Source organism: Plutella xylostella, chromosome 23, assembly GCF_932276165.1.
Source record: "Plutella xylostella chromosome 23, ilPluXylo3.1, whole genome shotgun sequence".
Lineage (NCBI taxonomy): Eukaryota > Metazoa > Arthropoda > Insecta > Lepidoptera > Plutellidae > Plutella > Plutella xylostella.
Genome location: NC_064003.1, coordinates 7,911,841 through 7,934,050, shown reverse-complemented (window position 1 = coordinate 7,934,050; position 22,210 = coordinate 7,911,841). Strand labels below are relative to the sequence as shown.

The following is a 22,210-nucleotide window of genomic DNA, read 5'->3' as shown; positions in this document are numbered from 1 at the left end:
CCGGTTAGAGCGAACTAAATTCATCCATATCTCATTATTTACTAATGAATGTTATATTGATATGGATAAGATGGGTTTATTGAACCACAAGAGCGAATTACCACTTTTGGCAAACTTAAAATCTTATAGAATGAAGAAATATTACAGATTTACGTTAGCTGTCACCGGAACAGATAAGTTTGTGGCACTGTACCATTCTTTTTATACCTAAGTAGGTACTTACGACAAAAGAGTCAAATAACCCTCCTCTATCTATACTTACTGTGTTCTGAAAGTTCGCAAACAGTCATGATGAATTTAAAACTAAAATGCTTTTAGTTTTATAAAGCTTAGGTATACGTATATTAGGTATAGAACATTAAAATGAGCTAAAGCGCAAATAATTGCAGTGTGACAATTTTTGATATAGCTTTTCAGTGTAGTAAAGTTACTAGACAGGCTAGATAGAATAGATACGCAACGAATCGTACTCGGTATTTTGGAGGGCTTCGCACATATTTGCGTGGCTACATTTCACTCTCCGCTTGATACGTTCCAATGATTTGATTTTTATTTTGATTGGGGAAAGACGTATCAAGTTTCTATAATCTAGATTATCTAGAACGTTGGTAAAATTGTAGTTCGTTCTATTATACTGCAAGAATATGTAAACCATACATATAGTCACAGAGTAATAACAAGACACGGGGATTAGATATCAGATAAGTATATTTTTTGTACACTTGCCTTAAACTTTTTATATCAATGTTTTTCAAAAATTTAATTAAGCATACGTGGAGATTCTATTACACGATTGACCATAGTACCTTAGGAAGGTATAAATAGCCAAAGTTTTCCTTGAGAGATACTAGTAGTGAAGATCAAAGTAAATAGGAAGTACTCAAAAGGAGAATAATCTTTGTACCTTGTTATATTGCGGCGAGAATGATGGCGAATATTGTTACATTTACATTATATTTATGTGCCTTACACTTAGTAGCATCTCTGCCACGTAAGTACTTATTTAAACTTATATATTTGAAATGCATATTCTTGTCAGAAGTAGTTAAACCTAGGTATATAGGAAGATCACAAATTTAATCGGATATTTTATACATATATGGAACAGATCATACTTCTCTCGAGATGATTCTCTGAAAAGTGGATGCATGGTTTTTCCTATATACACCTGTGGGTTGACTCGTAGAAAATGCTTTTCACTGTCCATTCATTTTGCTTGTCGATCCTTTGTGCACTTATTTATTAATTTGTGCAATAAATGATGAAATTATAAACAAACCAAAAACCCGACTGCACGCTAAAAAGATGAAAACAAGCCCCAATGTTAATGGAAAGTATCGCAGGCGGGGACCAGCAGAGGGTTCACCATTTAGCTGAATGTTACTTTGATAGGTACATACATACATTGAGTGGTGGTCAAGTAAGTCCGTCAAGACGTTACATTAAAATGTACATTTTAATGTAACGTCACATAGCCTATAACCATCGCGCAATAAATACGCTTCTAACGATATCTCATACATCAAAATCTATCAAGCCGTTTAGGCTACAGGAGGGAACAAAGAAACAGACAAACATACATACAGACATACAATCGAAAAACATTACCCTCCTCCTTCGGCAGTCGGGTAATAAAGAAATTAAAATATAACCCCCTTATTCATAGAGAAGTTACAAAACGTTTTAACTAATAAACTGTTTTGTCCCTCTCTGTCAAAGAACAAATTGTTCTTTGTCGGAGAGGGACAAAACAGTTTATTAGTTAAAACGTATTGTAACTTTTCTATGAATAAGGGGGTTAATCTGTAACTAGGATTAATTTTATGAATTATTTTCAGAACCACCAATATCCCCGTGTAAGCTGGATGATGCAGCTTGCGTCAATTCAGCAGCTCAGGCCTTGCTGAACTATATACTATCAGGAGTACCCGACGCCAACATTGAATCCTCTGACCCACTGTACATTGATCTTATTGAAGCTAACGACAAAGGCCTGTATTACAAATACTCCAACTCCACAATAACGGGCTTTAAGGATTGTAAAATCAGCAATGTAAGGTAAGATTCACAGTACAAGAAAAGTGCCTAAAAGATTAGAAGAGCCGAGGATACAACACTTTGTCGATGCTCCTTCATCATCAGCTCTGGACGTAGACCTCTTCCACCACCACCTGCCACTGGATGCGATCTATAGCTTTCCACATCCAATCATTACCAGCCACCTTTCCCAAGTCGTCACCCCATCTAGCCGGAGGGCGTCCTACACTATGTTGGCCTTACCCCATGCATCGGTTATTGGTTCTTCGAAAGATGTGACGCTCCTTGGGAGAGATCAATATCCAGTCCATATGGAGGATTACGGGATGATTACGGTGATTCATATATGAATGAATCAAAAAGAGAATACCTAATTATAATAATACAATACCTACTTACATTTTTTTAGGTTGTCTCCTAGCGATTCGAAATTGGACTTCGAACTCCATTGCAAAGCGCAGATGGCCGGAAAATATTTGCTAAAGGGCAGGCTCTTGATAATTCCCGTAGAAGGAGATGGAAATGTCAGAATTCAAGGAGGTATAGTATCTAAATTATTTATTAGTATTAATCAAAAGTAAGCAAATATAAATGAATATAATATAACAGAGAATAGCCATTTCTTAAAAGATGAGAATATTGCGTTTAATTAGGCTTCCGGCTTAAGATATCCGCCTACTGGAACCTGTAAACTATTTAAGTTCATTAAATTTCACCTATTACCGCTTCACCTACGACATAGGAAAGTGTCAGATTCAGGAATAAGTAACTGTCCAGATTTTCTCGGTAGAAAAGTACTTACTATGTTTCTTGGTCCAGATCTACTCTCTTAAATCAACATTTATGTGTTTGCACATTTAAAATTAATAAACTCTTTTTACTTAAACTAAAGGTTTATTTTATGTGTGTGTACAAATAAAGAATATATCTATCTATCTAAACTCTAATATTTCAGATGATTTAAAGTTTGTCGTGAACGCGGCCGTGAAGGAAACAGTTGAGGATGGGGTCTCCCATCTGAGCATCAAGAACTTCAAGCTGGAGGTCAGCGCGGAGCAGCAGGTGCACTTCGAGTTCACCAACTTGTTCAATGGGAACAAGGAATTGGGTAAATTTGATAGGTTCTTTGATTACAGAGTAACATTTAACTTTAGCTTTTGGGACAATTGCATATAGTACCTAAATAAGAAATTTAAAGCCACTGCATACTGCAAAAAATATGAGTTTTGTGAGCATTTAGACTCTTAAGTATGTAACTAATAACTTTGAAAAAAAAAACACTGGTGCTTGTATGTTTGGTTACAATTGGGTATAATATAACCATCTTGGAGAATATCAGTCCCAGGCAGAAATCGAATCGTAGACCTTACTAACCGTATATCTATGATTTTGTCCTCAAAATGTCTTTTTTTACAGCTGATGGGGTGGTCAAGTTTGCAAATGCAAACTACCAGGAAGTGGTGAAAGAAATTAGCCCGCCAGTGTTCTACGCCATATTCAAGAGAATCTTTAAAAACGTCAACAAATACCTCAAGCTTGTCCCGACGTCGGAGCTTTACTTACTGAAAAATTAATATGCATAATGATTAAATGAAAGCTTAATATGAAAAACTATATTTTTTTACTCTATATCATGATAATATAGGTTTACTTTAACTTAATTCAGGTTTTTAGGATTCAGCTTTTTGAAAAATTGTACACCTATTTATAAACATTTACATTCCCGTTTAGTTATTTGATTTGCCTTGGACTAGCTTTACAATCGTAGGGGTAGGGTATTTTAGCCTGCTTTTTTATTTCTCGCAAAACAATGCATACATAATAAAAAGAGATTTTTTCTTGTAGGTAGTTCTTGGGTTTAAAGGTTTTATCAATATTAATTTGACTGATTCCAGTCGCCTTACTACACATGCAATCTGTTGCGACTTGAAGGAAAACTTGATTTGCAATGTCTGTGTGTTTATTTTTTTTGTTTCGTCGTGCTGGCCATCCTGCGTATTTTGAATAAAGAATGATAAAATGGTGACGTATGGACGCTGCGCCCGCGTCACCCGTCGGTCGACGCTCATCATCACAGTTCAATGTTTCTAGTTTTATGTTATTTGAATACTGAACTTGTTTATACGGCACAACGAACTTTAACTGATGTCATCTGTTTATAAATAATGTAGGAGCGATTCTGAAGCAGCCAAATTAAAACATCGTCTTGAAAATAGTTCAAAACTGTTTACACAAAACAATGTTGTTGCTTGAGCTAAGCTTGTTTGTTACTTATTTTTTTGTCACTTTTGTTTATGGATGACTCTTCCTATGCCAGCTTCTCGACTATTTCACCTTTATGCAGTCAATAAATAGCATTCCGTATAGGATGCTTAAACGACCGAAATTCAACCTCTAAGGACAATATCGAATACTGTAAGAAGTAATGACAAATACCGGTAGGTCTCAGGGTAATAAACTTCCCAAATCTCTATTTGTTTGAATTTATAATTATTCAAATACGTAGCCAAATATATTCAATTTGCACCTAGGTATAAATGCAAATATTGATTGACGAATTTACAAGCATACATCAAATGATTGAAGTATGGATCTTTGTACAGCAGATCAAGAAACTAGACAACTACTACAAAGTACAAATAACGAAAATCTTTCCACACAATCTACTGCTCTAATCCAACTTTCCCGAATTTTTGTATTACCTACTTTTACGTATATACATTATACAATTTCGCTGAAAACCGGCCTAAAATCTATTATTATTTTTCACTCGAACAAATACTTGGCAATCATTGTAAAAACTGACTTTGGGTGAGGTCACTATTGAATATTAATTTATTTTCAATCACATCATCTATCTGACCGGTGACCGGATTGAAGTGGCTAGTATACCTGTTGAGTCTTGAGAAGAGGATGGAAAATTTTCTTATGACTCTAAACTATTTTTTTTTAACTTATATGACTAGTAGTATCGACAAACAACCACCAATAATGTAATTATATATTAACAAGATGATGGAAATCGTTTGGATGCAGATGGCGGGTGACCGTTTGGGGTGGCGATCGTTAGGAGAGGCCTATGTCCAACAGTGGACTACAGAAGGCTGAGAGAGAGAGAGAGAGATGGAAATCGTAAAATCTAGATTAATAAGAAAAAATCCCGATACGGTTTAATTGAATAAAATAAAAGTACGAGTATATACCTTTCGATAAAAGTTTACGTGGATATGGGACCTGGGAGGCTGCCTACTGCTGGATATATGCTTACTCCTAGGAGTGCCACTTTCGTTGGACTTCCTCATCCTGCCTCAGCCGCATCCTGAATAAAGTTGTCGAAGCGGTGCGCGGTGGGCTATATGTATTAACTCTCTTACAAAACAGTTTATAGCTAAAACGATCTGTAATTTTTCTATGAAGAAGGGGGTATGTATTCAACGACTTCGAAAAATGGTGGAGGTTCTCAACTCGTATGTACTTATAGTATATATAAATGTTTTCCTGTTTGTGGTCTACCTAATACACCTAGTATACCTAATTGTGACTATAACAATTTGCAAAAACATAATTAGATACTTAGATTATTAACGAATTGCATTTTGGTATAATTATTTGGTTTTTGTATGCTGTAAAACTTAGCTAATTGCATTGTAATAACAAAATCCAGAAGTAATTATAATGATCTAATTGTGCTAAGATACTCGTATATAGAATAACATAAAACTAAATAATCTGTGATGATTAAAGTATTATAGCATAATTGTTATTTCGTTGGTGACAGACACAAGAGCTACAAGGTTACTAAGGTTTGTCACCATGGTATTAGCTTCAGTTTAGGACTGCCCAGGGTGCTGAAGACTCAATACGTATATATTTTGTATTGATACTTGTGTCTGCTTTCACCTCTAATGTCGATATTATGTATCTACGTGATGTACCTAGCTGTAGTCATTCGTTACAGTCACCTGAGATGCAGCCCTGTATGGATGCATGTTGGACATCCGAACAAACGATCGAACGGTGTAGTGGTTAGTGACCCTGACTGCTATTGCGAAGGTCCCGGGTTCGATCCCCGGCTGCGGCAGATATTTGTTAGAAAACAGATATTGGTACTCGGGTCTAAGATGTTTACATGTGTAGATTATATCAGCTGTCCGGGACACATATGACAGGCTCTGCCTAGCTTGGGGTCGGATGGCCGTGTGTGAGAATTGTTATTATCCTGTGGATTCATTTAGTAATTGTCACCTTTTAATCTCATAATTGTGTATATTATGTCTATGACAACTTTTTACATCAATTACCAACATAAATAAGGAAAATTTAAGACTTTTGCAAACGTTGAGGAAGCTATAACAAAAACAAAACCAAACAAAATCTTCACTCGAGCTCGCCGAGTTCACTCTTGACAGGTTTTTTTTAACAAATTCGAATCTAAAATTTGAGGATACACAAACACCTTACACTAATATAATAAAAAATATCCTGTTTGACTAGTAGCATCCTATAACACGGAATGACCTTGATGGCATTATTTATAATGGTATGTTCAGCAAAAGAGTTGGTATTCTTTGGCATAGTCTAGTGAGTACTGGTGGTAGAGTGAGTTAGGTTCAAGGTGATCATAATGTGTTCTCGAATTTTATTTGTTGCAAGCTTTGCCATCGTGTCCTTGGCCTCTGCAGGACCAGGTATTGTGTTTTTTTTTTCTTCGCCATGTTTAGGTTTGCATCTTAATTACGGTAAAAACTGAAAACTATCTCCTGCATAAATTAAGACTTCATCATTAATTTAGACATCGTACTTAAAATCGGGTGAACAGAAGTTTCAGAAATACTCCCGTGATCTAAGCTCGGCTATTTTACTATAAGTAGGTACTGTTTCATTGTTACAAAAATATTCAGAACATACCAACAACCTTTCACCTATTGTGATCGTTGGAATATTTTTCGAGTTTACATCTCTTTATAAAAATTAAATGTAAAAAAGTATTTTAACAATCTGAAATGGTATTTGCAACGTTAGGTTACTTTGTTGTATTTAAATGCAAAACATGAATCATCGGATCAGATAAAATGTGTTTACTTTAGTAAACTTTAAAGAAAAAAGATAAAGCCGGATTTATGTTAAATATATAATTTATGATTCTGAGGATTATAAATTTTAATAAGATTTGTATACCTACCTATTCTAACACGCTAACAATATGCCAAATAGTAGCTTAGCTGAAGTTTAATAAGTGATTCACTTACTTCTACATATTCATGAAGAAAAACAACAAAGTATATACCGTCAATCTGATGCCACGTCAAACCGCAACAAACATACAAGACAAAGTATGCTGTGATGATAATATTGAATGCCATCACGACCAATAAATCAACGTAACTACACTACCGGGCAATGAAAAAGTTTCACTCGAGAAACGTCGACACCAAACAACCCAAATTTTTTCAAACATTTAATTTGAAAAACGACAAAATATTACCGTTTTGAGTTGGTAATATCCTGATGCTCTTTTAAATGTAAGTACTTCAATGTTTCAGAAGAAGTAATTAAGCTAGTCTTTTCCGTTTAGGAGTAATTTGGTATAATTTTGTCAGTGGAACCTTTTCATTGCCCGGTAGTGTAGTTACGTTGATTTAATGGTCGTGATGGCATTCAATATTATCATCACAGCATACTTTGTCTTAGACTCGAGTGTATTATCGCATTTCGTAGTAAGAGATAACCCCACTTACCAAATCTGCTTTTCCATTCCAGCGTCATTCATCAAGAAGTGCACCTCTGGTGATGGCAAGTGCACCAAGGAGTCTGCCGCCGCGGCCATCCCGGCCTTCGCCGAGGGGATCCCCGAGCTCGGAGTGAAGCCCCTCGACCCCTACTTCTTCAAGCACCTGGACGCCAGCAGCGGGTCCCTGAAGCTGATACTGAAGGATGTCACCATTAAGGGCTTGAAGGGATGCAAGCCGAAGAAAATGCAGTAAGTAGAACTGTATTGTGATTAACAGTTTCCTGTAAAAAAATGCGTAGGAATCAAGCTCTCCGACGTCTAAACGTCATAATTTATTAATTATAATCACACCCCCAAATTCATAGACCGAAGTTTAGAGAACGTTTACAAATGACTTAGAATCACAGGAAGTCTTTGTGTCCGTGAAAATTCATACATTTATCAAAACGTAATTTCTAAACCAAATACTACAACTATGTACGGTCAGCTGCATAAGTCCTTATACACTTCTGTACCTTGTCAAACTGATGAACTGTCAATACTTCAAGGAATGGATAGGCGGTTTCAGATTGACAAGGTACAAAGGTGTATAGCTACTTATGCAGCTGACCGTACTATTAAGTATTCTTTATTAAGTCGGTAATAATAATACAAAAAAAATGTTCCTGTCACTGTTATACACAAACATTCTGACGCGACAGCATCTTAATTATTCCTAGGATAACCCTTATCTGACTATTAAAAAATCAGCCCTTAACTGATTAGTTATATTCTATTCTATTCTCTGTGGGGGTGTAAGTACCTGCACCTGGCTCTCTTGAGTGGAACCTTTGTGCATATCCCCAAGGTCTAAACTGCCTGACTGCCTAACTAACTGATTTATGACAATGACATGAAATTTACCAAACAAAAACGTTAAATTTCAGACGAGACCTATCCACATCGAGGCTGGCAGTGAAGCTGATCTGCGACATCACAGCTGACGGCCAGTACGACATGAGCGGACGACTCCTCGTCTTGCCCATTGAAGGCAAGGGAAAGATGCACATTGAATTGCGTAAGTACTTTTATAAAAAAACTGCTTGTTTTGACACTGCTGGGAAAAATTCTCCCCATTTTTCTTCCTACCCTTCGATCCTGTCCAACTTCAGCCCAATCATTGGCTTTGTCCAATTCGCCCCGCCATCTCTCTAATCTTAATTTTATAAATAAAGCTTCGGACAGTTCGGACACCATCAAAATAAGTAGAAAAGGAAATTGCTCTTAAAATATGTAAGCTGAAGTATGTATCTGTAAGCCGGCAATAGTATAGAGGTAATGTATGACGAAAAACGGCAACAGAGGTGTCGACTTGGCAACAGAGTTGTGGACTTGTCGAGTAAAGCTTTGGATGCCCTCCGGCCCTATGCCTGGAGTGGAAACCTTAGACAGGTAGCATATATTGGCTGAATGAGGAAGGGTCGAAAACTAAAAACAATTACAGTAGTGGACGATTACGAAACATAAAATACACTCGCGAGCTATGAAAAAGTTCTAGTTACATAAATAATACTGCATTTCATGCTGTCCAGGAGGGTACACCCGAGTCCACATTATCCTATACTGCCCAGCTTCCTCGGACACACAGCAGACTTATTATACACCCAGATTTCTGTCGGTCAAAAATTATCGGTTCATCATCACAACCCATCACAACCCCACTGCTCGGGCATGGGTTCAATTCAATGAAGGAAGAGTTTTAGGCCTACTCCACCACGCTGGCCTAGTGTGATGAAATTTACCGCTATAACTTCCCATCTCCTTCCAATGAACGAGTTGTTTTAGGCCCAGTCCACCACGCGGGCCTAGTGCAAGCCAATTACCCCTCAACTTCTGTTAATCCCTCAACTTCTCCCACTTCCAGCCAAGCTGGTGATCAGCGCGGACGTGCTACTAGCTGACAAGGAGGGCGCGGACGGCAAGAAGCACTGGTCCATCAAGGACTGGTCGCACTCGTACGACCTGAAGGAGAAGTCTGTTGTGCAGTTCGACAACCTGTTCCCTGGGAATGAACTGCTTGGTGAGAGTTTTGCATTTGTTTTTTAACCGTAGACGAAAAAGAGGGATGTAATAATTTAACGTGCCTGTGTATCTGTGTTTGTATCAATCTGTAGCAGTGTAGCTTCCAAACGGCTGAACCAATTTTCGATTTGTTTTATACAAATATAATATGTCATTTAATCAAAATGTCAAAGTCTAACTACTTTTAAGTATTGAATGTCGGGGGTTTTTAACGTTGGTCAGGTTACATATATTATGTAGGTACATACCTAATAAATAGCTTTGCGAACTTTTCTTCGCATTTAATGAGTTTCCCGTAAAGTTTCCGGGATAAAAAATGCATACTTACAAAATAATTATTGTATGGATGTCAAATACTTCCTCTAAAAGACGTGGACACGGTGGTAGTATGTACGGTGGCCTGCGCCTAAAAGTATACAGGCGGAGTTTTTAAAATAGCGATCCCTGATGATGAAGGGACCAGCTACACCTGTTATAAATCCGGGGATGTGTTTTGGGTGATGTGTGTAGCAGTGGTGTTTATGTGGATGTGCTTGAGCAGCATGTGAGCTTGAGATCGCTATTTTAAAAACTCCGCCTGTATACTTTTAGGCGCAGGCCACCGTACCTATGTAATTACTTACGATACCTATGCATGTACTTCCAGGGCGCGCCGCACGCGAGCTGGTGGCGACTAGCAGCAACGAGATCGTGGTGGAAGTGGGCCCGCCCATCATCAGGACCATGGCAGCCAAGATCGTCGAACAAGTCGGGAAATTCTTCGACAGCGTCCCGGTAGATGAACTCGTCAACTAAAGCTTAGGCTTAGATGCGAAAGTCTCGTTTCCTATAAAAAGTGATAATCGATCGATAAAGGATGGGTGAATAGAGTTTATTAAATTATATTCTATTTAATTTTGTGATAATAAATATGAAGGTGATGTTTGATTTTTTGGGTTTTCATTTTAAAATGTGTTTGTCGTTGATGTGTGTAATGAAAGCAGTTGATTATAAAAATATAAAAATGAATTTTCTCAGATAGGGCTCATCTGAATACCCCATATAGAAAAAAATTACATGAAATTCAGCGATGAGTCTATGGTGAATTTATTACAGAATAACCTGGCCAGCTGAACTAATAGAACACCCTGCACAGTAAACGTTGCCTTTCACTTTGGTAATAAATCACAAATACGAGCTTTTTCATCCCTTCATTGGACCTATAGTCCAATACTTACGTTCAATATGACCAAAACCTACTATTCTAACTAAACCTTATTTTGGATCATAATATATTTAGGTGTCATTTCACACTTATTTTTTAATATAATGCCTTAAAAAGTGGATATAGGTACAATAGGCTCATTTTTAGCCCGGAATTCCTACGGGAAAACCTTTAAAGGTGAAGCAAAGGTCGCGACAAATTTTAAAGTATTTTTACAAAAACTAAGTACAGCATGTAACTATCGAATTTTGAAAAGTGGGTCTGTGGGACAAAATTAATACTTACAATGCATAGATAAATACAGTACAAATGACACACTGTAAAATTCTCTTTTACGTATAATGTATTTTTTCTTACTTGTCGTAGATTTTGAGCAATCTTGGAGTGTCTTTTTATTTGAATTGATTTAAAAAACTAAGTTATAAAATAAAACATAATGACAAATAAAATACTTACAAGCAAAAATGATTGATTTCGTAATTAAACCATTTATTTTGGCCGTAGTTTATTGGTTTAATAATATTTTAATTAAATAGACACACAAACATTGTTTACCTTTTTCGCCAAATAAGAATGAATACAGTATAGTGACTGTATTTTTATCATACAAGTAGGTAACATTTAGGCATATACTGTGATAGGTACAGGGTCATAATATTAAAACAGAACACGAACTATTCAAGAACTAATCACATAATTTTGGATTTCTAGGTAAACAATGTTTCAACATCCTCTTCATATTTTATTATAATTTAAAAACATGAAATAATTTAATTTAAAACAAGTCTTTGATAAGGACCTAATTAAAATTAATGAATGCACTGTAAAAAAAAGTATTATTGTTTTTGACGTTTTAATCTGTGTTACATTTTTTTATCGAGAATGCGGAAACAGCATTATTTAAACTTGGTTCTAATTCTAATTATCATTCAAAATATGGACACAAAACAAAAACTACCCGCGCCTACCGACACAAGACTAATTAGGAATGATAGAAAAAAACAACTTATATTTCAAAATAATATTTTAAAAAACTGATAAAAACACTGGAAAAAAACTAGAGTAGGTACTTTTTTAAATCTTTCTTTTTTTAAAATAGATCTAGATTCTAGATAAGTACCTAAAGTGCATTGTACTAATTTATAAACGGCTATGCTATAAATCTAAAGTGAGTACAAGTTTAATGTACAGGGAAAAGCGAGTGACTCACTTGCGATCCCTTCGGGGATTACAATCGTAAGCATAATATTATGTAAGCTTTCTATTCTATTATATTCTCTGTGGGGTACCTGCATCTGGCTCTCTGTGTGAGTGAAACCTTTATGCATGTCCCCAAGGTCTAAACTGCCTCTCTAAGCTTGGACCATATCCCACCACGCTGGTCCACTGTGGGCTGCTGGTGGGTTCGCATAATCTAGATGTGCTAAATCTAGATATGTTTCCTTATGATGTTTTCCTATGGTTGAACTTAAATTCAAAGAACACATTGGTAGGTACATGTCGGCGCCGGGATTCGCATCTCTGGCGTGAGAAACGGACGCTTTCCCGATTGAGCTACCACCACTTTTTGGTGGTTATTTTCGGAAGTTTAGTAGTTTTATTGGAATTTACGGAAGGGAAGGAAGGAAAAAACAAATGAGAGAAGACGTTTTCACGGGGAAACCCTTTCAACAGTAATACCATAAGTCAATGCTTTCAACGTTATTTATTATAAGTTATAATAACAAATGGTGTATCTATATTATATGAAGACGCTAATTAGACTGGTAACTCACCCTAGTGCAGTTCTTGTGTTAGTTACCGTCACTATAAGGACATGCACGAAATGCGAATAATGTAGCGCGACTTTTCACGACACGATTATTGACTCACGCTAGTCATACAATTTCCCCGCAATTAATTATCTCAATGCGTGTACTGATAAACAGGGTGTTGCAAAAAGGGTATGCTAAGCCGAAAGGGGGTGACTCAGGGGGTCATCCTGAACAACGGATGGAGAACTAATATTTTTTTTGCGAATTTCCCAATCTCGTAGAAACAAAACAAAAGTTGTCCTGAATGACCCCCTGAGTCCATCCCCTTTCGGCTTAGTATAGTATACCCTTTTTGCAACAGCCTGTATAAACTCATAATATGTTTATTTCTGTGACAAAAATATCGCACTACAAAAAATTCACAGCACAGGCACAGCATTAGAAGAAGAAGAGTGTCAGCTGCTCCGTGTATACAGAGGTCATAAACTCCTTCGTTCACGTGTTAAGGCACGCAAGGCGCAATGCGAAGCGAGCCAACAAGCAACACACATTTTGGACATAATTTGTCGCTATACTACGAAAATTCTTACTCGAATGTTGTACAAATGAAGCTAACGGTCCGATACTACCTAAGTTTTCACGATTTTCAGCAAGACCCTACTGCGGCCTACCTATGGCTGAGGCCACACGAGCGTAATTTTGTGAGTTGTGCGCGGCAGAAAAGTGTGCGTGGGGATGAGGGGAGCGAGTACCTTCCCCGCTCTTCACTTAACAACTCACAAAATTATGCTCGTGTGGCCTCACCCTAAGTTCGAAGTAAATTTAAGGAGTTATTCAGCCGTACCTACCTGATTCAGACATTGTATTTTAGCCAGTTTGGTCGCAATAAACAAATAAGGTCACCTTGCTTCGGTGACGGTCACTGGCGTCTTTTAATCACTGCGATTGGTATCCTAAAACCTGCATTTTATCTGATGAATAATGTTAAAATATACCCACGTCATACAAGTCATGATGACGACACTGGTTATCATGACAATCCAAGCACCCAGATAAAAATAAAAACATTCGGAACATAGGAAAACACAGCCTAAATTGAAAAAAAAAAGTATATTAAGTGCGTGAAGCTTTGTAACATTCAGTTGGGTTAATTACTGAACCAGTCTTTTAAGCCCAATAATTTTTATGGAACGAATATTATTTAGGGAAGCAAATTAAGTGCTTGTTTCACAAACTCTAGATAAAAATTTACTGTTCCTGATCCAAACCATGCTGTCCATTTTAGTCTAGAATTGAGGGTATCACAGAGGATTACTAGACACAAAACCGACCCGTAATAAGAAGAAGGCAATAAGTATTCGGGAGGTTCTGAACTTCTGAAGTGAACCCACCAAGATGCGGCAAGCTAGTGCCTGCTGGATAAACTGGGGAAGTGGGGGCACGGACAACCTTTTGCACCAAACCGCTTCATCGTAATTATTATAATTTGTAGATGCTCGTGAAAAAAAATAAAACAAGTTATCAAATAATCCCCGGAATACGAGTTTGAGTAATCTAGTTTGCTGCCATCAATATTTTTTACAACAATGAAAGTTTATTAGCAAATTAAATTAATTAAATAACATAAAACCAGTTTACTTAAACAAAAAATGGAAGCCTCAGTGTTGGTACCAGAAAATTCGCTGGTATAAATCGCCCAAAACTATAACAGCTTAAAAAATATTTTAAAAAATACATGCTATTAAATTATTAAATGTACTTACTGCAATATAAAATTGTGAATGAAGAAAACTATAATAATTAAGTAAATGGCAAATTAAATTAAGAAAACTCAATATTTAATTAAGGATGAGATAACACCACAAAATAGGCGTTTGCAGTGGGCTCTGCTAGTAAAAACTGTGAAAATCTGTAACTGCCACAGAATCAAACTTAACTAAACTTAAATTTTGAATTAACATTGTATTAATTTAGTACTCAAAAAATTATACATATTTCTAGGGAATTTATGATCCAAGACGTTCAAGTTCAAAACCACGAATAGACCTTGAAGTGTAGGGGAAACTGGGGCGATTTGTTAAATCATAATCTTTGTTATTTAATTACTTATTCATGAATTTATTTTATTAATTTATCAATAATTGCCAGACCACATCACATACAACAACAGTGGGAATTTTTGTGGGAAAGTTTAATCATAATCGTTATAATATTGACAGGACTTTTTTCAAACCTCATACCAATTTTATTATAGTTCATACATTATACCTAATAGTTCAGACATTTTAATAAAACATATATATAGAAAATTAAGATAACTAAGACGAACTCCTCATTCTATTTCTATTTAAAATCAATACATTTTACCCGTACCTCCCCCTGTAACTCACGAATTAAAATTTAAACAATTAAAATCTTCCAAGTTACCGACGACGCATCCAAAAAAAAGTGCTACCTTTTGCAAGTTTTCGATCTTGTATATTCAGTGTTAAGATCCAGTTTGGCAAGTTAAGGTTGCGAATGTTAATGACCGTTATGGTGTTATAAAATTGAGTGTTCAGCAGTTTCTGAATTATTCAACACCCGCAGCTTTGGGTTTTCGGTAGTGGCATCACACAAAATGTTTACACATTGTTTAGTAGGTTTTGTTATTGCCAGCACTGTTGCGGCAGGTCCAGGTAAATATTGTATATTTATAAATACTTTTGCAATGTTAATATTTAGTGTTTTTTTATTTGATTTTCCTCAGTGATTAGATTAAATGCTTCTTTGTTTTTGAAGTTATTAACTTTCTTTCGTGTATTTTCATAAAGTTTACACATAATTAAAATGAAATACATAAGAAAAAAATGATTTAATTTACACAACAGAAATGCCCCTTCTTACTGATAAGACTAGCCATTGCCAAAATCCACAGCGATAACAAAATGTAAATCAGAGGACTCAAAATGTGTAAAGGATTCCACAAACGCCATGATTTCAACGTTCGCCGCTGGTCTACCGGACCTGGGAGTCGAACCTGTTGACCCTCTGTTCTTCAAGGAGTTGGATGCGAGCACACCGAACCTGAAACTGCTGCTGAAAGATGTCACCATAACCGGGCTCCAAAAATGCAAGGCGAAGAAAATGGTGTAAGTAGTAGTGCCATTATTATACAAAAAATGCCACAGTTTTCAAAATAAAACGTTGTAGAATAAAGTGATTATTTTAAGATTCGAATTTCTGTATTTAAACATTAAATTTGTACCTACTACGTTATATTTTGAAAATCAGATTCAAGGTTAAAGTATTTGTGAAGTTCCTCATCAGAAGTACCTATAATATTGTTTAACCGGTCTCGTATTATAGTCATAAGACCTAATTTTATTTTTTAACCTTGAATAAGTAATTGTCCTACCAAATTTTAAATTAAGTTTTTGACAAAAAAATGTGTAATTAAAATAAACGATAACAAACAAAATTCATCAAAATTAAAACGACAAGCCCTGCAAAAACTCTTTTTTTACTACCATAAACCTGATACTCATAATTTTATTTCAGGCGAGATATCCCACAGTCAAAGTTGTATGTGCGTCTGGAGTGCAACATCCAAGCAGACGGCTTGTACGAAATGAGTGGAAAACTTCTGTTCCTGCCCATCGAAGGAAACGACAAAGTGCATCTCACACTCAGTAAGTTCCCATTATCAATAGCCAAGATCTGCCACCAAACCACTACCGACTGATTAGCACTGAGCAGTGTCGCTCGCCTATCAAACATCTGTCAGATCCATACACGTTACGTCAGATTAGACAAGCCAGCGACATTGCTTTGTTTGTTGGTGCATTGTTTGGTGGTGGTAATCCCACTATGCTGCTGAGCACAGGCCTCTGCTAAGGACCGATACAGTACTCTATTGCCGTGTGGTATGCCATTCTCATTTAGTCATTAGTGGTTACATATTTATGGCGTCCTACGAAGAGGGTCCAGTAGGCCGCAGGGCGCCATCTGTACCGATATATTCTTACACATAGGCTCTATAGGTTAAAATATGAAATGAACTCTTGCTGTTGTCATGTTTAGTTGGTATTCACCCTAGAATAGCATTTAAGATCCTGCTTAATAAATTATCTCTTTTATCAACAAGCCCTCTGACATGAATTTCGTGGAATTGAACTGGAAATTATGATCAAATATACTCATAATATTATTATTTCAGACAAAATCATGATCAATGCCGATGTGGACCTAGATTTCAAAGAAGTTGATGGCAAGAAGTACTGGAACATCAAAGACTACAAATACTCTTACGAACTAAAAGAGAAGGCTAATCTGAACTTCGAAAACCTTTTCAATGGCAACGACGTTTTAGGTGAGTGGTATTAACAGTTTACGTGTTTGGTAATTACGGTTCTGTCTTGTATAAAATTTCCCAGTGATTTATGTTTGTACAGATATTCAAAATAGAAAAATTAAATATCGTCTTTTTTTCTTAAATAGGCCGTGCTGCTGCCACAATGGTCCAGGAAAATGGCAACGAAATTATCATGGAAGTCGGGCCTCCAGTCATCAAGAACATCGCAGCCACCATCATTGACCGCGTCAAGGTCTTCTTCAGCAAAATCCCTTACGACGACATGTCATTGGACTAAACATTCCTTTAGATTATTGTTAACTATTGCATCAGCATGGCTGTTATAGACTTTTAGGTTTGTCATTTTATTTGAGTGTAAAGTAAGATCTTTGTTTTCGATACTGATTAGAGAAATGGTAGAGGCCTAAGATCGACCTCAATCCATGCTGATACAAATAAATACAAATCTAAGTATACTTATTATTAGTGTTGCGGGTTGTGAAAATACATTTTCTTTACTGGTGATATTTTAGTTTTAAGTTTAAAAATAAAGTTTTGTTTTAAAAGCAAGTTTTAACTGTTTTCTTTTCTTATATTTTTAGATCTTATTGTAAACCATGTTTATTAATCATCATTACATAAGTTAATATTTTTATGACAACATACAACAAACCTCAGTCAAAATTCTTCATCAATTAAAATGTTATGAAAGTGATATACCTACTACTATATATATAGCTGGATTACCACTAATTTATATGGCTGAAGTTAATCTTTTTATTCGGTCTATATTATAAAAAGTAAGCATTTCTGGAATCAATAGGTGGATTAATTTCGTAGCTACGTCACTAGAGAAACAACATTTCAAACAAAACTACAAAACTATATCTTCCTTTTCAGTCAGAGCTTAAAACAACGTAGCTTTTGGGAACATATCATTATAAACCTGTCATCACACAACCAACTAAATAGGCGCGTTGGTAAGACAATAATAGTAATAATACTCTACAAAGGAATAAATTATTCAGGGGCTTCACACGGTGTGAAGTATAAAGATGTCAACAGAGTAATAAATGATTAAAGCAGATGCTACTCGCTTTCCAGTTTTTATCATAGATATTTTTTACTTATCTTGGAATAAAAAAACAAGATAAAAATATATACAGTTGTAAACCAATGTTACTTTGAATATTTATTTATTTTGAAACTGCCGGATCACTAACAACTACCTAGCTACATAATAATATGTAGTTTAAACAGAGATACAAAGGTTTTTTTTTCTATATAAGTAACTGATAATTATTAATTAGTATTCTTGTAAACAAAAAACATACTTACTTAATTGTTAAGTGGTAATTTTTTGCGTTATGTGACTTAAATTACAAAAATTAAAGAAAACCAAAATGTTCAATTCGAACATAATCATGTACCTTCCGCATTTTAGACGTAATTAAATCCAGTAAAAACTACCAAACCTGTTTTAAAAATTGTTCCAACATTATACTTAATGTTAAATTATTCGGTTATTACTGAGTAACATAGACTACCGTTCATCCAGAACATTCCACGGGAAACCTGGAAAATTAAACACAACTAGTTACTGCAACGATAATTAAAAATCTTGCTTAAAAAGTGTATGCGGTTATTTTATTCGCATCTTCTTTATACCTCTACAAGATTATCTGTACAGTCGGTCTAAATTTTTGCGATTCGTTTGTGACTGCTGTTTTTTGGAGGAGAATATAGTATTTGGGGAATATAACAATATACTTAGTAATAATAGACCCGCAGTAGGTAAAATTTTATACCGTCTCAGTGTCATCTATATCTCTCTTCTTGACAGCCAATCGCATTGTAATTACTATCGCTGACTAAGCGATATTCGGAGCCATTTGGTGTGTTATCTGATGTCCGATCCGATTGGGATGAAAACATTTACTGCAGCGATGTCAATAGTCAATTGATAGAATCTCTTATGCTGCTAAATGGGAGAAATCTCGGCCACTGTTAATAATTTAGTTTCATTTGTTCTACTCGTTTATAATGAATGATACCTTATTACAGTAAGGCATAATAACTTACGTGTTTTAAAACATTGTGTTTGAGCTCTACAAAATCGTGGAATATGTAGGTAACTAGGTATATAAGACTGATGCAGTCACCCTTTCTGCATTAAACCGTATACCGTAAAAAAATATAAAAGGCCCTAATTTGGCGCGTACCCTTTTATTAATACAAATATTCTCAATTTACAACCAAACGCGATAATATCTGTCGGATTCAGAGTATTATGCGTGTCCCCTAACAAGATCTCAACAAGAAATGTTTAGTTCGTTAGTGCATTTGGAAGGGCCTTGTTGCGTCACCCAAACGACTTTGGCACGTGGCTCCACATCCGACTGGCTACAACACCCTGTAGATACGGGCGGTTCCCGGTGAATGCTTTAAAATTATTTCAACTTTTGTACAAAAAAGATAAAAAAAATATTTGGAAAAAGTTAATTCTGGCATTGACGTTCCATATGTTACTGGAACTATTTCATTGCTCGTGAGTGTGATAAATCTGAAAAGTTCTTACAGCTCTCTGGTTAAAAATCTATAAAATTACGAATTACATAAAAAAGTAGGTGAAGCAAAAAGAAGAAAAAATACCGCTTCAATATAGGTATGTAATTTATGTTTATAGTTACATTAAGTTACTAATGACAAGTTAGGAAACATCCGCGGAGGGTTATTTTTACAAAGTGTATCTGCTTGGTACTTCTTCACAAATTCACTATTTACCCCTGCTACTTGTAAATATATTTTATGGCCACCAGTCTCTATGGGGGAGGAGAATCGTGTTATTTATAGGCGGTTAGCAAAATGTTTGGTAGTCCAATTGAAATATTGTACCGAATTCTTGATTCATAGCTATGACTTCTTACATAAAGAAAAAATCCATATAAGAAAACTACAATTTCAACAGACTGGCAATTTCATACCAGAGAACGTAAAGTTAACCAGAACTTAAGACTGGAATTCAGTGCTTTGTTTGCCTGAATGGTTGTCAAGAAGGTGGGACTGAAATTAATATTTAGATAGACTGTGTCTGGACGCAGGAAGCAGACCATGGCTAAGCCAGCGAAGTATACTCATTGGAAAATACTGAATCATATATAGTCAGCCAGTCAAGCGCTCACATTACGGCATAATATACTTACCAAACCGAATTGCTACGGGCCATTGATGATGATGATGACCAAACTACTAAATAAACATAACTTCGCATACATTTCACTTCTCCACAGCTATCTTAATTGGTGGATTATAATAATTACAGCCACAAGAAATTATAAAAAAACCGGCCAAGTGCGAGTCGGGCTCGCGCACAAAGGGTTCCGTAGCAGCAAAATTACAGTTAAATCAACCTATCTCAAAAACTATAAGAGATACTTTGATCAAACCAAAAATCGTTGAAAGAGTTAATTAGCATGCATCACCTCTATTTTTTTTAGAATTTTATACCCCGTAGTTATAAAAATAGAGGGGGGGGGGACATACTTTTTACGACTTTGAGAGCTGATATCTCAAAAACCGTTCACTTTAAGAAAAATGTTTTTTAGAAAACTTTATATCATTTTAAAAGACCTTTCCATTGATACCCCACACGGGTATGTACATCGAAAAAAAATTTCATCCCTCAGTTACATGTATGGGGGGCCCCACCCCCAATTCTTTTTTTTACTATTTAGTGTCATATTTTTGTAGCGGTTCATACAACACATATTCCCATCAAATTTCATCACTGTAGTACTTATAGTTTCCGAGTAAATCGGCTGTGACAGACGGACAGACGGACAGACGGACATGACGAAACTATAAGGGTTCCGTTTTTGCCATTTTGGCTACGGAACCCTAAAAATGGTAGGTGTTTTAAAAATGTGTTCCGTTAATCCTTCATGAAACCACTTAACAGATCCGAGCACCACTGTTGCATGAAAAGAATAGCTTATGAATAAAACAAATCTAAAGGCGGGAGATAATTTTAATACTTTATTTTGATTAGTTAATTCATTATCAGAACAACTGATCGTTCTAATATCATAAGTATGTAAACACAATTGCTGTAAATTTCTCGTTTATTTAAATACAGGTTGTACATTTGTACAATACAAACACACCACTCCGTAATTCCTAATGCATAGCAATAAGAGAGGTTTTCGTGTATCATTTGTTGAGCTATAATTGGAGTTTGTCACACTAGCACCGCAGGTCACAATGCATTTCATTTGCATGGCCACGAATGCTATTATTTTCCGAATCTGAAACGTAATAACAAACAATTTTCAAATGAAAACGCTTGTTTCATGTATTTATTCACCCCTCGTCAAGCTAATTTTTTTATTATTTCAACTGTTTTTAATAGAATAGAATACTGTTTATTTTGCACCATGAAAGAAAATATTTCAAAAACGACAAATTATAAACCGTACAAAAAAGCGGCCTTATTGCGTACTTAAAGCAATCTCTACTAGACAACCTTTGGATGGAAGTGGTAATTTATTTTTATGGACACGAATATATTTTCGATGTTCAACAAACTATAGCATTAGGCTGATTAAACGTATTATAGTGTAGTTACTTTATTTACTGTACTTACACATACAAATATGCAGAACTTGGGCCTCTATTAAATCTCAGATACTAGTGCCATATTGTCCACCTACTATCAGAGAAGAGATTGAAATATTAACATTTAATACTAACATTATAATACCTCTATTTACAACTATGACCTATGATTGCATTATTTTAATTACAATGACCACTATATTTATATGAAGCTCCTGACGTTAGCATTAGTTATAGCCTTTCCCCCGGGTATCGTTTCTAGCTAATGAAGCTGCACCATCATTTGTCATGAGTTATTGAATGATGCACACTCCCTGTATGCCATAAATCAATATTTATTAAGGGTTATAGTGTCATAAATTGAACAAGTAGTGTATTTTTATTATTGTATTGATTGGTTTACGGGTCGTGTTTTGCGTTGTCGGGTTTCGTTCAAGTTTAGTGTGTTGATTTGGATGATTTTTTGGAGTTGAAAA

General features: G+C 35.7%; 2 protein-coding genes across 2 annotated transcripts; both read left to right on the top strand.

Annotated features, from left to right (window-relative positions):
- The first annotated feature begins 835 nt into the window (after positions 1-835).
- LOC105386184 (protein takeout) lies at positions 836-3,648 on the top strand. The gene is made up of 5 exons (XM_011556690.3): positions 836-991; positions 1,839-2,058; positions 2,447-2,577; positions 2,993-3,145; positions 3,454-3,648. The coding sequence occupies exons 1-5, from the start codon at positions 925-927 to the stop codon at positions 3,609-3,611; spliced, it is 729 nt and encodes a 242-aa protein (XP_011554992.3). The 5' UTR covers positions 836-924; the 3' UTR covers positions 3,612-3,648.
- A 2,921-nt stretch (positions 3,649-6,569) lies between these two features.
- On the top strand, positions 6,570-17,690 carry LOC105386181. The gene is made up of 10 exons (XM_048629616.1): positions 6,570-6,725; positions 7,798-8,017; positions 8,695-8,825; positions 9,672-9,827; positions 10,476-10,622; positions 15,322-15,465; positions 15,705-15,918; positions 16,328-16,458; positions 16,986-17,138; positions 17,267-17,690. Exons 1-10 carry the CDS (start codon positions 6,662-6,664, stop codon positions 17,416-17,418), a joined length of 1,512 nt encoding a protein of 503 aa, XP_048485573.1. The 5' UTR covers positions 6,570-6,661; the 3' UTR covers positions 17,419-17,690.
- Positions 17,691-22,210: the final 4,520 nt, after the last annotated feature.

Bases quoted from the DNA above. Each gene is read 5' to 3' on its own strand.
- LOC105386184 (XM_011556690.3), top strand. From the start codon at position 925: ATGATGGCGAATATTGTTACATTTACATTATATTTATGTGCCTTACAC. The intron at 992-1,838 runs GTAAGTACTTAT...AATTATTTTCAG, and splicing joins CTTAGTAGCATCTCTGCCAC to AACCACCAATATCCCCGTGT. The intron at 2,059-2,446 runs GTAAGATTCACA...ACATTTTTTTAG, and splicing joins TGTAAAATCAGCAATGTAAG to GTTGTCTCCTAGCGATTCGA.
- LOC105386181 (XM_048629616.1), top strand. From the start codon at position 6,662: ATGTGTTCTCGAATTTTATTTGTTGCAAGCTTTGCCATCGTGTCCTTG. The intron at 6,726-7,797 runs GTATTGTGTTTT...TTTCCATTCCAG, and splicing joins CTTGGCCTCTGCAGGACCAG to CGTCATTCATCAAGAAGTGC. The intron at 16,459-16,985 runs GTAAGTTCCCAT...TTATTATTTCAG, and splicing joins CAAAGTGCATCTCACACTCA to ACAAAATCATGATCAATGCC.